Source organism: Aplosporella prunicola (assembly GCF_010093885.1).
Source record: "Aplosporella prunicola CBS 121167 unplaced genomic scaffold K452scaffold_11, whole genome shotgun sequence".
Taxonomy (NCBI): Eukaryota; Fungi; Ascomycota; class Dothideomycetes; order Botryosphaeriales; family Aplosporellaceae; genus Aplosporella; species Aplosporella prunicola.
The window spans coordinates 117,319-128,880 of record NW_022983539.1 but is presented as its reverse complement, the minus strand read 5'-3'; the positions used below and the strand labels follow the sequence as shown (position 1 = coordinate 128,880).

Genomic DNA, 11,562 nt, shown 5'->3' with positions numbered 1-11,562 from the left:
CCTTCCATCCTTCCATTCGTCTTTTGGGGGGTGAGGTGGGGCTGGCTTGGCTCGCACGACAGTCAGTAGGCAGACGCAAGGAGAGAGAATTATTCATTCTTTTCTCTTCTTTTCTCCTTCTACTTCTTCTTCTTCTTCTTTACTACTTCTTCCTCTTCTGCCTTTGATCTTCTTCGACTTCTTCTACTTCACCACCTCCTTCTACCTCTTCAACTTCAACTTCACCTTCACCTTCGCCTTCTTCCACGTCTCTATCTGCCCTGATCGGGTAGGAGTGCGTGTGCTTGCTTGCTTACTTGCTTGCGCGCTTGAGCAAGTCTTTCTCGACTACAACATCAACAACATCACATCAACATCACATCAACAACGACGACGACGTCATCGTCAGTGTCTTTTAATCGCTTTTTTGTTTGCTTTTTTTGCTTTTTTGCTTTTTTGCTTTTTTGCTTTTTTGCTTTTTTTTTTTTTTTTTTTTTTTTTTTTTTTTTTTTTTTTTTTTTTTTTTTTTTGTCTTCTTGCTTGCTTGCGTTTGCTTGCGTGCGTGCGTGCGTGCGTGCTTGCTTGGCTTATTGTTGGCTTCTTTGGTTGGACTTTTGGCTCTTCTGGCTTTTTTGCTGGCTTGTTTTCTGGCTTCGATGGCTTTGGTTCGGTGGTTGGGATCGGCTTTTTGCTTTTGCTTTTTGGCTTTGCTTTTTGGCTTTGCCCCTTGTGATTGGCGGCGGCGGCAGCAGCGGTGCGGATTGGGATACGTACGTAGGCATTTGTGTGGGATTGTGGGATGGAGTGGTGGTGTGGAGTGCGGTGGGGTGGGTACACTACACCACTACTACACAGATGGCTACAGATGGGACACACATAGCGCCGCTATGTGTGGGAGGGTGGGGGTTCTGATAGAGTCTGTCACTACCTGCATTACATACTCAGTAGTCTTTCGGTCGGCTCGGTCTGGCTTGGCTGGGTTTGAGTTGCTTTGCTGCGGTTTGCTGCTGTTCGGTTGTTCATACTAGATTGACTCGCTCTCTCACACATACGCGCGTGCGCGCGCGGTTTTCGGAATTTGGATCGTATCGTACCGTCTTGTACCGTCTCGGATTGTAGCGCAATGCGTTGTGGTGTGGTGTGGTGTGTTGTGTGTGCTTTGTGTTTGTTTGCGTTTGGTTGCGTCTTGATGGGTGGTTGTGGTTGTGGGTTGTAAACTGTGTCTGGCTGCGTATAGATTGATAGACTTGCTTGCTTGCTTGGGTGAGCTTGCTTTGTGTCTAGTGGGGAAGTGCTGATGCTGTGGTGCTTGGTTTTCTAATAATATAATTTCTAGCGTTGGTGAGAGGCTGTTGGCTCTGCTGTATAGGTGGCTGGGAGATGAGAGAAGGGTGTACTGTATATAGTATCGCCTCTATATCTTGGAATTTTATTTTATATACTTTAAGTCTCTCGTAACTCGTCGCCCGCATGGGTCTCAGACTTCTACCCTACGCTCTCTACTTGGTTATCTGCCGGTGTTGGATGGAAATACGCTGTTGAATAGGAGGATCGGAAAAGTTATAGAATAGGGTTGTTGGCGCTGGTGACTGATGTAAAGACCAATGAAGCAGACACTTGTTGATAATTTGTTATATTGGGCAGAGCAGGTCTGCGGGTTCATATGCTTAGCTTCCCTTTCCAATTGACTGGGACCTAGCTATTAATCAGTCCGTTTCTAGCTACTTTGTAGAGCCACGTAGACCTAAGAACCCAGATGTCAACACCGTAACTCCAGTCCCGCATTATTTTTTCTAGTGACCAACCACAACACGCTTCACCGATACAGTTTCCGCTCCGTTGGAAACCTCACCTCTCCCGCGCTGAAACTGCAATGCCCTACCAGGCCCTTTGTCCCGTCATCCAGCAAAACCTCTTCATCCGCCATGACATCGCCCCACTGCACGGGCTTGAGCGCGGCGTCCACGTTGTCCTCTCCAGGGGGCGGATGGCACGCCGCGGCAATGGCAGCACTGCAGAAGCCTGCAGGCGGGATGCCAGGCTTGTTGGAGATGAAGCCAAGACACACTACTACGAGCAAAGCGAGCGCAGACACCACAATGACGAAGAAGATGGCAATGGCCGAGAAGCCGAGCGTGTGCAGGCCGTAGTCCGACTTGTCACCAAACTCGTCGTAGATGGTGATGTTGACGAGAAACAGACTCTGCGATACCAAGTAATGCATGCTAACACTCAAGACCAGAAGCGGGATCGAGAGCACATACGGCAGCTGCAGGTAATAAGTGCTGCGCTGGTGACCACGCGGACGCGTCACGCGCAGCCCCTTGCGGACGTGGGCGAAGTTGGCCCATTCCCGGGACGCGGACATGTTGGAGAGCAGCTGGTTGATCATGACGTAGCAGAGGGAGAGCGCAAGTTGCGGACAGTTGGCGATGACGATGAGGAGGACGGTGCTGGGCTTTTCTCCAAGGTTCAGCTTCACGATCGAATCGGGGAGGATGGCGCCGAAGCCTATCGTCCAGAGCCCTTTGAAGTGTATGCCCACGTCTTCTCTGTCGAGTGTTTTTAGGCCTTCTGTGAAGCCGATTATCATGCCCATTAGTACCCCGAGTACCCTGAGGCTGGTGGTCAGCTGTTTTGTCTGGACCCGAACATTTGAGACTTACAGGCTGATTGATATCGCCCATTTTCTTTTTGATGGTGCATTAAACCACCGGCGCGGATATTGCGTTGAGGAGTAGGCTCGTGGACGAAACTTCCATTCCGGTTGGACAGAACGTTTGCTGACGCATCTTCCGCTATAAAGAGCCAAGCCACCCGCTACTGTACATGGTCTCTCGAGAAAGGACGCGACCGCATCCCCTAACGTAACGAGAGTGGGAGTGTCGAAAATCTTCAACATTGCAATCATGGCCATTAGCTTCGCAGCATTTGCGGTGATGACGACAATAAGTATGGTCATACTGAAGTTTAAACTGCACATGTCTGGTGCTCCCTTCTCAGCCAAGCAGTAGGAAATTTTGTAGTTGAAGAGAATCCATCCTGTCGTGGTAGCATTTTTCTTGGCCTCGCTTGTGTCGCATCTGTTCCAGGCGTCTTCGAAGCATAACCAGTCGTCGCGACCGCCCGTGTAAACCGTCCGAAGCCCTGTCCGTTTTAGAACTGCCTTCTCCGTGTCGTTTTGTTCGGTTACGGCAAGCAGGTTTCGATACTTGCTCTGGAACCTAGTGTCGTAGTCCTGTATACAGTCTATAGTATGCCTTCGTAGCAGACTGCCGTTAGTAGCCTTTTCCTTGAGCTGGATTTCTAATGGATCGGACGTGTTCAACATGCTACTGTTGTTGGGAAGAGTGACAAAGTCTTCTGTGACAATCAGAACTTCGTATTCATTTACCGCAAATGAAGCGAAAACAGCAGAGTTGTACCTGTTTAACGTACCATGTCAGTATGGGGTCAGGAGTTGACGAACAGCTCCGTACATTAAATGTAAGGGAATAGATGAGAATCCCATGACCAACCAGAGGGCGGCCCGTCTTTTGTCGATGTATCTGAAATTCCTTACAGATGGCGCCCCAATATCAAGCCAACTGTTCCTCTTGTGTGCCTCATCAACTTCGTCTCGGGTTGGCGCAGCCAAGACTTGCATGCCATAGTTACTAGCACCCAACAGGAACGTTCCGAGTACGTTGATGACCAGATGAGCAACCATAATTAGCCGGTCGACGGTTTCGCAATCTCCCCGGTAGAATACACCCTTGCTATGTGCCAGGCCGAACTTGAAGCAAGCCCAATTCAAGAAGATGAGGTTTATCAGGAGCACTATTCCGACCGCGCAGATGCTCCGTGCGAGACCACCTCGCCAGCCTGAAAACTCGTAGATGAACAAGGGCCGGTTTAGCTGTTCTGAAGGCAGAATATGCACAGGAATTGAGATCTCGGGAGGTGGTGCCGGGGTTATGGGACCATGGCTATTCCCGTGTTAATTTTAAACGCGGGAAGATGGATACAGGATCTACCTTGGATATGGTTCCAGTTCCACATCTTCGAAGATCGAGCTGCTTTCCAGCCTTCGGTAGGTCTGACGCTTGGCGATCGATTGTATTTTGCCGGCCATGGATTTGTCCAATATTGCATGGCCCGAAACTTGGCTTGGATAGCAGTTTTGCGTTTGATTTGTGATGGAAATGACAGATTTAAGAAATGACATAAAGGACGAACGGCTGAACCCAGCCGTGACGCTGCGGAAAGCCTGGATCTTCTCTGACAACATTGCATAGTGATACAAGATAGCATGTTCCCGGTACCAGACAGACTTATGCAGCCTGTTTTCGCCGCAGCTCGCCGGGCTTGTGTCAAATATTGCGCGGATAGGTCGGTGTTCAGTGCCACTTAAAAGCAATCGTTTGCCGTTTCCTCAGGATCTCACAGCTGAGTGCGGAGCCGTGGTCTGTACGACGCGGATCACCGCTACAAAAGTACCCCTCTTTCCCGAAGAATCGAGCCATTCGTGCGCATTAGAAAAGGTTCGCGTCGTTAGCTACCGGTGAAGTATGTGTCAGCGACCGAATATTGACTGGACTTGAAGCACGACATCTTGTATCTCTCCACAAGTTTCAGGCAAACGTCAGCCTTGTCTCGGACCAAACAATATAAGTAAATTTCTCACGCAGAGAGCCGTCTAGTGACGTCTTTTTGCGCAATCGCCTCGTGCAGCCGGATTCTCGATAGTTAGTCTTCAGTACTAAATTTTGGGGTTTCGCACAATTGAGTAAAGGTTTAGGAGCGAACATGATCGTACTCGAGCTGTTCAAATTCACCTGCAGGAATTAAGCTCGAACACTGTAAAAAGAACTCGCGTGCGCATATGTCTTTTGCGGTGACACTGTACCGACAAAAGAAATGCAGTTTCGCGGACAGGTAACAGTGCGCCTTCCGATCCACCATTGCCGAAGCCATAAACATTCCACACTGACAAGAATACTCTACACAGCTTATACAATTCTCTTGTACATGACACTTACATATGTACCTGTGCCTGGCAGCTTTCTTGATGGTAGTCATGGCTGCATGAGTTGAAAACCCCGCCGAAGACAGACGACTCTGTACACCTGTGAGTAGCGGTACAGTTCAGTGCACCGTTGCACCATCCGCCTCGAGGTTCTGGCCGATATCCGGGATTTTCTCATCCTAATCGTCTGTTTTGTTAGGCCTCCCCTCTAAAGATCCGCAACTCTTCCTTCAGCTCTTCATTTTCTTTTTCAAGCTCCTTCACCTTTGCTTCAAGCCCTTCAGTCTTTTCTTGTGCACCAACGCTAAGTTCCTCGATGATCTTGAAGACACGCCACAGACGCAGGAGGATGACTAGAGATGCCACCTCCTCGAGGGTGCCATGAAGAACAACATCAAGAACGAAAGATGCAGTGATTACCAGGGCATCAAATACGTGGAACTTTGAGTTGAAGTATCTGGAAAACGTGAGCCGGTGGATTAAAGACGATGTAAAGATCAGGAACAGTCTTATCAAGACATACTGTAGTCCAAATGCCCAGATAGCTGCAAGCAATTCAATCATGAAGAGACAGGAGAATACTAGGCTGACCCATCCAAGAGCATCGAGAGCCTCATTCCAACGAGAGTTCGGACCCTTTTTCTCGCACGTGAACAGCTCGATTACGAAATCTGGAAGAAGGCTAGCTCAGAAGATGCGTCACGGATGGTGCAATGCACGAGATGGTGAATTACCCGCAATGATGCATGAAACGTCCAGGACTACAAGTGACAGGATGGCATAGTGGCCAAACTTGGACGTCAGGAAATGCTGTGTCTTGCGGCGGGATTGAGTGATGGAGGCGTCGGCGTGGCCGGTAAACTGGTTGAAGGTGCGGATGGGCTGCAGCAGAGGCTGCTCTTCGGCCTGGTTCAGCTGGCGTTCCTCGTCGTCCATGGTGGCTGAGGGAGAATGGGTGGGAGCTGCAGCAGCACGTACCAGACAGCAAAGAATATATAGGCGTGGGGAGAGTGGATACGGTGAGGTGTACCTGGACAACCGGGGCAAGAGTGGCGGTGCGTGTGGCGGTGGTGGTGTTGCGCTGGCGGCTACTTAGCGGCTCGGCGGCGCTCTCGGCGAAACCGGCCGCGTTCACGACGTCCGGAGCAAGTGCAAGCTCTGGAAACATCAACTGCAATCGCGCGACTTCTCCCTTTGCCTTTTGCCTATCGTTCCCTACAGGTTCGAGCAGCTTCGTCGCTACTGCCCGCGCCTATTTCATCTGCCTTGCTGCTTGCTCGCCGGTACATCTTTCCACGTCGTCGTCGCTTTCAACGGCTCATATCTAACGTCATGGACAGATCTATCCACCCTTACGATACCTTCGTGATCATGTCCGACACCGAAGCGCGCCCCGAGGAGGAGCGTCCCGCCGACGTGCCTGAGGAGGACGGCAACGACGAGGTACGACCTGCGACGCGCCTGCGCCCTCAGCCTTGCTTTGTCCGCAGAGCTCACTTCCGCTCGCGTCACATCGCACCACATTCGCCGCACGCTTGATCGTTTGCGCAATACGCTGACGGGGTTTTAGGAGGACATTGCCGCGATGAAGAAGCGCGTTCAAGAGATGGAGGCCGAGGCGGCCAAGCTGCGCGAGATGCAGGCGTCGCTGGACCAACAGAGCACCGACTTGCGCGAGAACAAAGAGGACATTGACGCCCGCAGCGTTTTCGTCGGCAACGTCGATTACGGCGCGAGCCCCGAGGAGATTCAGGCGCACTTCCAGAGCTGTGGCTCCATCAACCGCGTCACCATTCTCCTCGACAAGTTCACCGGGCATCCTAAGGGGTTAGTGAATACCACCAAGAGCTGGAATTTCCCTTGAAGAGCACTTTGTCATTGCAAGAGATTGCTTTTATTGTACCGGTGGAGGATCGCCTGGGATGTGGAGCGCGCGGCGCCTTCAGCATTCCCGCGAAGACGAGCGCCGCCTGTCCCACCGTCCGAAGCTGCATTCCTTGCGCTGTTCTTTTCCGTATCTATCACTGAAAGATCTTCGCTACCTGGCAAGAGCTGCGCAGCAAGAGTCGGAACGCTAATGGGCGTATGCAGGTATGCGTATGTGGAGTTCACTGAGCCGAGCCTCGTTGCTCAGGCTTTGGTATTGAACGAGAGCGTGTTCCGTGGTCGCAACCTCAAGGTCTGTCATTGCAATGTCTCCTCACCTAGAGAAAACTGAACCCAGTACCTAACCAGTGGATAGGTTGTTCCCAAGCGCACCAACCTCCCGGGCATGACAAGAGGCCGCGGTCGTGGTGGCATGCGTGGTGGTGGTGGTCGCGGTGGCTTTGGTCGCGGCGGATACGGCGCTCCTGCGCCTCGTGGCGGGTACGTCAGAACCATTTACCCAATCCGGAAATCTGCTAACACTTAGTTACTAAGTTACCGCGGTGGTTACCGCCCTCGTGGCCGTGGCTATGCTCCCTATTAGACCACTGTCACAATTGCGAAGCAGCTCATTCACGCGGCTCTTTGAATATCCAAATGCAGAAGTGGCGGTAATTCCGACGCCAGACGACAACGGTGGAGTCAGCACAGCACCTCATTTTTCTTTTTCCTTTACGAATGGAGTTGTACACATCATCTTCCCCCGAAGCTGTGAGCCGGATGGGCCGTTTCGGACTCATTTGGCTCGGACATGCGGCATAGTATTTTGACGGGCGGAGGAACAATTGGGAACTTTTCAGTATACCCTTCACATCCACATGGGGGGAACTAGTTTTGCACAGGCAGAAAAAAGGCAAGAAGAGATGGTTGGCTTCCTTTCTCGAATCGACTGATGTCTCGCCCGTCGTGCTTCTCGTTGTGTTTGTTTCCTTGTATGCTCATGGCCGCGTGGCACCCGTCGCGTTTGGTTGTGGTCAGTGCGTGCGTTGCGCGCTCTTTGTTGCTCAAACTGCCGGAACGTCACCTGTCACTTGTGGAGCAAACGAACGCTACGGTATACAGATGCTGCGATGCGGATAATAGGGGGCTTGCCTGGATGCTCGAAGCGTAGATGTATGGTGGTATTAAAGCTATGGAGACATGGACCTGGCTTCCTTGTGCTGGCTGATGCGGGATGATAATTTAATCCTCTTCAAGATTTGGTCGACAAACACGGCACAGCATTTGTACCAACACCAGTAGCAATCTCCCTGGCGCCAGCAGCTTCATCATGCGATATTTTTCGGCACCACACAGGTTTTGAGTTGACCGAGCACGGCTAGCAAGGATTAGTCTCACAGAACCGTATATCGTTTAAGGTTGGCGTGAAGGAAAGAAGGATTTTTATGGAAAAGAGTAAGCCTTTAGATTAACAGGACCTATCTAGAAGGGGATTCGACAAGACTTGGATACCTGGTGGCGGTTATGGGGCGTTGTTGTTTTCAAAATAGCGTGGGGTGGACCATTGCCTATCTTTGTGGCTTTGACAGATGCCAATGTCACTGACTCCTCAATCCGGTGATTCTTCGCGCAATCCACTTCTTCCGTCAATTTTGTCTGAGAGCATTGGGGTTTGTATTATGCACCGTGATAACGATGGTTCTATTTCGGGTTTGGGGTATCTTTGTCTTCGTGTCGAGCCCAGTGACACTGGAAGCGCGCCTTGTGTGCAGTTGTTCCTAATATTGGGAATGAGAGCGATTCTCATGCAAGAGCTTTTGTTTTGCCCATATGAGGAAGTTGGTCACAGCCAGAACCCATTGTTGTAGGTCCGTTCACTGCTGGAATGTTCGTCGTAGCATCTTCCGTCCCCGGCTGTCGCATTGCTGTTTAGCAACCCTTTGCTTAACCAGGAGTGTCTTTGGTTCTCGGGTATTCCTTCCCAATCACCTAGCCACAGAGCCGGTGTTGCGTTTGACTTGTGGGTTTCTTGCATCCTGGTTCTCCGGCATTGCCTTCAGACTTATGCATCCAGGCTCGGTAGCCAACAAGCCGTCATCGACATTTGCACCACATGGACAATCCAGCATCCCAAGAGGCCATGTATACACCTCTCAATCGCCTAACCAGCAATCTCACTTGCTCCTATAGCTGTCTGTCTCAACGCTCTCCCCATCTCCCCAAATCTCTTTACTTTCTTGTTCGACACCTTTCATCGCCTTGGCCACTTCCTCCAGCTTCGCTACCACGTCCAGCACGCCTGCATTCACGCGCTGAAAGTACCGATCATTAGCCTCGCGTCTCTTGCGAGCGAGCAAGATGTCATTTTCAGTATCCTCTTCAAGCTGACTCTTCGCACTGGTATCGGTCCCGCTCCTCGGCCTGTTACCAGCCGTCGCTCCGCCACTGCTGCCCAGCTTTTCCGCTCGGTCGCCCGCAAGCACGTTGCTTGCAGCCAAGGGGCGCTGAAGCTCTGCACTAGCGGCAGCAGCGCCGTGCGCGGCATCTTCGTCTTCGGCCTCGCTGCGGGCCCAGGCCTGTGCCAAGGCGATCTGCGCAATACGCAGCTCCTCAAGCGCATGGGAGTGACCTGGCCGAAACACGTGCGTGCCGTTGACAGCGCTAAGCTCCACCTCCTCCAGCGTGTTCTGCATCTCGGCCCATATCGCATCGGTGCGTTCCGCGCTCTGCTGTTCCACCTGCGCTTGTTGGGTTTGCTGCTGCTGCTGTTGCTGCTGCGGCTGAGACTGCTGCAACTGCTGTGGCCGCGACGATGATGCCAATGGACGCGTTTCGCTCTTGTCACTTGGGCTACTGCCTTCGAGCAAGGAGCGCTGGCGCGTCAGGGGCGCACGGCTCGTCGCAACGCCGCTGGCGGGCGGCGGTACAAGCGAGTTGGAGGAGTCATTTCGGGAGGGCGGACCGACGAAAAGCTGGGGTGCGGGGAGACGCTGGGTCTGGGATCTGTTTCCGGAGGGCCGCGAGGAGGGCATGATTGCTTCAGGACATTTTATCGTGCATGCGGATAGACGGACGAGGGGTGACGCGGGATGGCGGAGGTGAGATGGCGGAGTAACATTTCGCCGATCCGAGGGCTCGCGCCGAGCCCACACAAAGGTTTCTGAACCTGGCTTGCTCGTCTTTCGAACGCCGACACAGACGACGACCGCAACAACCACGACACATCAATCGGTGCGTAACCACCCCCATCCACGACCGCCCACCCGCCTTCGAGCCGCCTTTACTGACGTACATTTTTTCGCACATACAGTCACCATGGGTAAGGGCAAGCCTAGAGGTCTCAACGCCGCGCGCAAGCTGCGCAACCACCGCCGCGAGGGTCGTTGGGCCGATCTCCACTACAAGAAGCGCCTTCTCGGTACCGCCTACAAGTCCTCGCCGTTCGGTGGCTCCTCGCACGCCAAGGGCATCGTCCTCGAGAAGGTCGGTGTTGAGGCCAAGCAGCCCAACTCCGCTATCCGGAAGTGTGTCCGTGTCCAGCTCATCAAGAACGGCAAGAAGGTCACCGCTTTCGGTACGTCAAACTCCCTCTGGATCTGGTTGCAAGAAATTGGAGCATTGGCGCTGGACGCGCGAGGGTGGCAAAGTGGCACGATATGAAGAATGCGGCTAACGTCCATCCCACAGTCCCCAACGACGGTTGCTTGAACTTCGTCGACGAGAACGATGAGGTCCTGCTCGCCGGTTTCGGTCGTAAGGGCAAGGCCAAGGGTGATATTCCCGGTGTTCGTTTCAAGGTCGTCAAGGTGTCCGGTGTCGGTCTGTCCGCCCTGTGGAAGGAGAAGAAGGAGAAGCCTAGGTCGTAAGCGCCTCGCGGGCTTATCTCGTCTCTCTTGTCGTTTGCAAATGGGAAAAAGGAGAAGAACGTTCGTCGATGGAATGACTCTATGGCGTGGATTCTAAGGAAATTGGGGTTTCTGAGCTCGATGATGGCATAGAGTGAAAACTCTACCGACGGTTAGACACATGAGCATAAATCTAGCCGTTCAAAGCCACTGCCCTCCCGATTGTCTTCGCGGTTTGATTCATGAATGGCGCGGTCAGACTCGCGATTTAGATACACGTCAATGACGCGCTGCTACACGTACGACACCCGCTACCACGACACGCACAATCCAACAAACACCTTTGCATGTCAACCCATCTGGAAGACAAACGGAAGACCGCTATAGCGAGAAACCATCATGCCACGATCACCCGAGCCACCACCAAGATCTTCCATATAGTCCACTCTCGTACTCGCAGCTTGCAGCAAGCCAGTCGTCCGACGGTCTGGCAGTAAGCAAGCCTGATTGACCACGCAAGCGAGCGAACGAACGCCCTTTCCGTTCCCGCCTGCACTATCCAATTCCGCCCCGCTCCGCTGCACTCCGCTCTTAGGTTGTCGGTCACTGGATCCACTCCGCTCCGCCCCCCGCATTAGTGCATACGCCACGACTACTGTCAAGCTTGAGCAGTACGGTCTGTGGCTATAGCAATATTTTAGCAGAATTGCTGCCAATGGGCTGATTGGACAGGCGGAGGAAGCCGAGGTGATGTGCCGGCACCTCGAACCGAACGATCCGGCTTTTCCGCGGGGCAACCAAATACCGAAGGATTCTTCAGCCATAGGCTTGTACTCGTAGATACCGAACCTTAACCTCCGAATT

General features: G+C 52.5%; 6 protein-coding genes across 6 annotated transcripts; 2 read left to right on the top strand and 4 right to left on the bottom strand.

Annotated features, from left to right (window-relative positions):
* Positions 1–503: 503 nt before the first annotated feature.
* On the bottom strand, positions 504–1,013 carry K452DRAFT_286759 (uncharacterized protein). The gene has a single exon (XM_033540357.1). The coding sequence runs from the start codon at positions 759–761 to the stop codon at positions 567–569; it is 195 nt and encodes a 64-aa protein (XP_033398044.1). The 5' UTR covers positions 762–1,013; the 3' UTR covers positions 504–566.
* Positions 1,014–1,795: 782 nt separating this feature from the next.
* Positions 1,796–4,093, bottom strand: K452DRAFT_308025 (uncharacterized protein; the record flags this gene model as incomplete). Its single annotated transcript, XM_033543124.1, has 4 exons — positions 1,796–2,594; positions 2,646–3,404; positions 3,459–3,947; positions 3,996–4,093. 4 exons carry the CDS (start codon positions 4,091–4,093, stop codon positions 1,796–1,798), a joined length of 2,145 nt encoding a protein of 714 aa, XP_033398043.1.
* Positions 4,094–4,980: 887 nt separating this feature from the next.
* Positions 4,981–5,980, bottom strand: K452DRAFT_248962 (uncharacterized protein). The gene is made up of 3 exons (XM_033538120.1): positions 5,722–5,980; positions 5,511–5,658; positions 4,981–5,444 (listed from the first exon to the last, which is right to left on the bottom strand). Exons 1-3 carry the CDS (start codon positions 5,921–5,923, stop codon positions 5,183–5,185), a joined length of 612 nt encoding a protein of 203 aa, XP_033398042.1. The 5' UTR covers positions 5,924–5,980; the 3' UTR covers positions 4,981–5,182.
* Positions 5,981–6,358: 378 nt separating this feature from the next.
* K452DRAFT_308023 (uncharacterized protein) lies at positions 6,359–7,457 on the top strand (the record flags this gene model as incomplete). Its single annotated transcript, XM_033543123.1, has 5 exons — positions 6,359–6,430; positions 6,558–6,814; positions 6,899–7,166; positions 7,230–7,354; positions 7,409–7,457. 5 exons carry the CDS (start codon positions 6,359–6,361, stop codon positions 7,455–7,457), a joined length of 771 nt encoding a protein of 256 aa, XP_033398041.1.
* A 1,570-nt stretch (positions 7,458–9,027) lies between these two features.
* Positions 9,028–9,885, bottom strand: K452DRAFT_308022 (uncharacterized protein; the record flags this gene model as incomplete). Its single annotated transcript, XM_033543122.1, has 1 exon — positions 9,028–9,885. One exon carries the CDS (start codon positions 9,883–9,885, stop codon positions 9,028–9,030), a length of 858 nt encoding a protein of 285 aa, XP_033398040.1.
* A 160-nt stretch (positions 9,886–10,045) lies between these two features.
* Positions 10,046–10,835, top strand: K452DRAFT_286753 (uncharacterized protein). Its single transcript, XM_033540356.1, has 3 exons — positions 10,046–10,084; positions 10,164–10,427; positions 10,541–10,835. Exons 2-3 carry the CDS (start codon positions 10,169–10,171, stop codon positions 10,717–10,719), a joined length of 438 nt encoding a protein of 145 aa, XP_033398039.1. The 5' UTR covers positions 10,046–10,084; positions 10,164–10,168; the 3' UTR covers positions 10,720–10,835.
* Positions 10,836–11,562: the final 727 nt, after the last annotated feature.

Excerpts from the sequence above, each read along its gene's own strand:
- K452DRAFT_286753 (XM_033540356.1), top strand. The coding sequence starts at position 10,169 with ATGGGTAAGGGCAAGCCTAGAGGTCTCAACGCCGCGCGCAAGCTGCGC. Across the intron at positions 10,428-10,540 it reads CAAGAAGGTCACCGCTTTCG|TCCCCAACGACGGTTGCTTG; the intron begins GTACGTCAAACT and ends TCCATCCCACAG.
- K452DRAFT_286759 (XM_033540357.1), bottom strand. The coding sequence starts at position 761 with ATGCCTACGTACGTATCCCAATCCGCACCGCTGCTGCCGCCGCCGCCA.
- K452DRAFT_248962 (XM_033538120.1), bottom strand. The coding sequence starts at position 5,923 with ATGGACGACGAGGAACGCCAGCTGAACCAGGCCGAAGAGCAGCCTCTG. Across the intron at positions 5,659-5,721 it reads CGTTTCATGCATCATTGCGG|ATTTCGTAATCGAGCTGTTC; the intron begins GTAATTCACCAT and ends GCCTTCTTCCAG. Across the intron at positions 5,445-5,510 it reads ATCTGGGCATTTGGACTACA|ATACTTCAACTCAAAGTTCC; the intron begins GTATGTCTTGAT and ends CACGTTTTCCAG.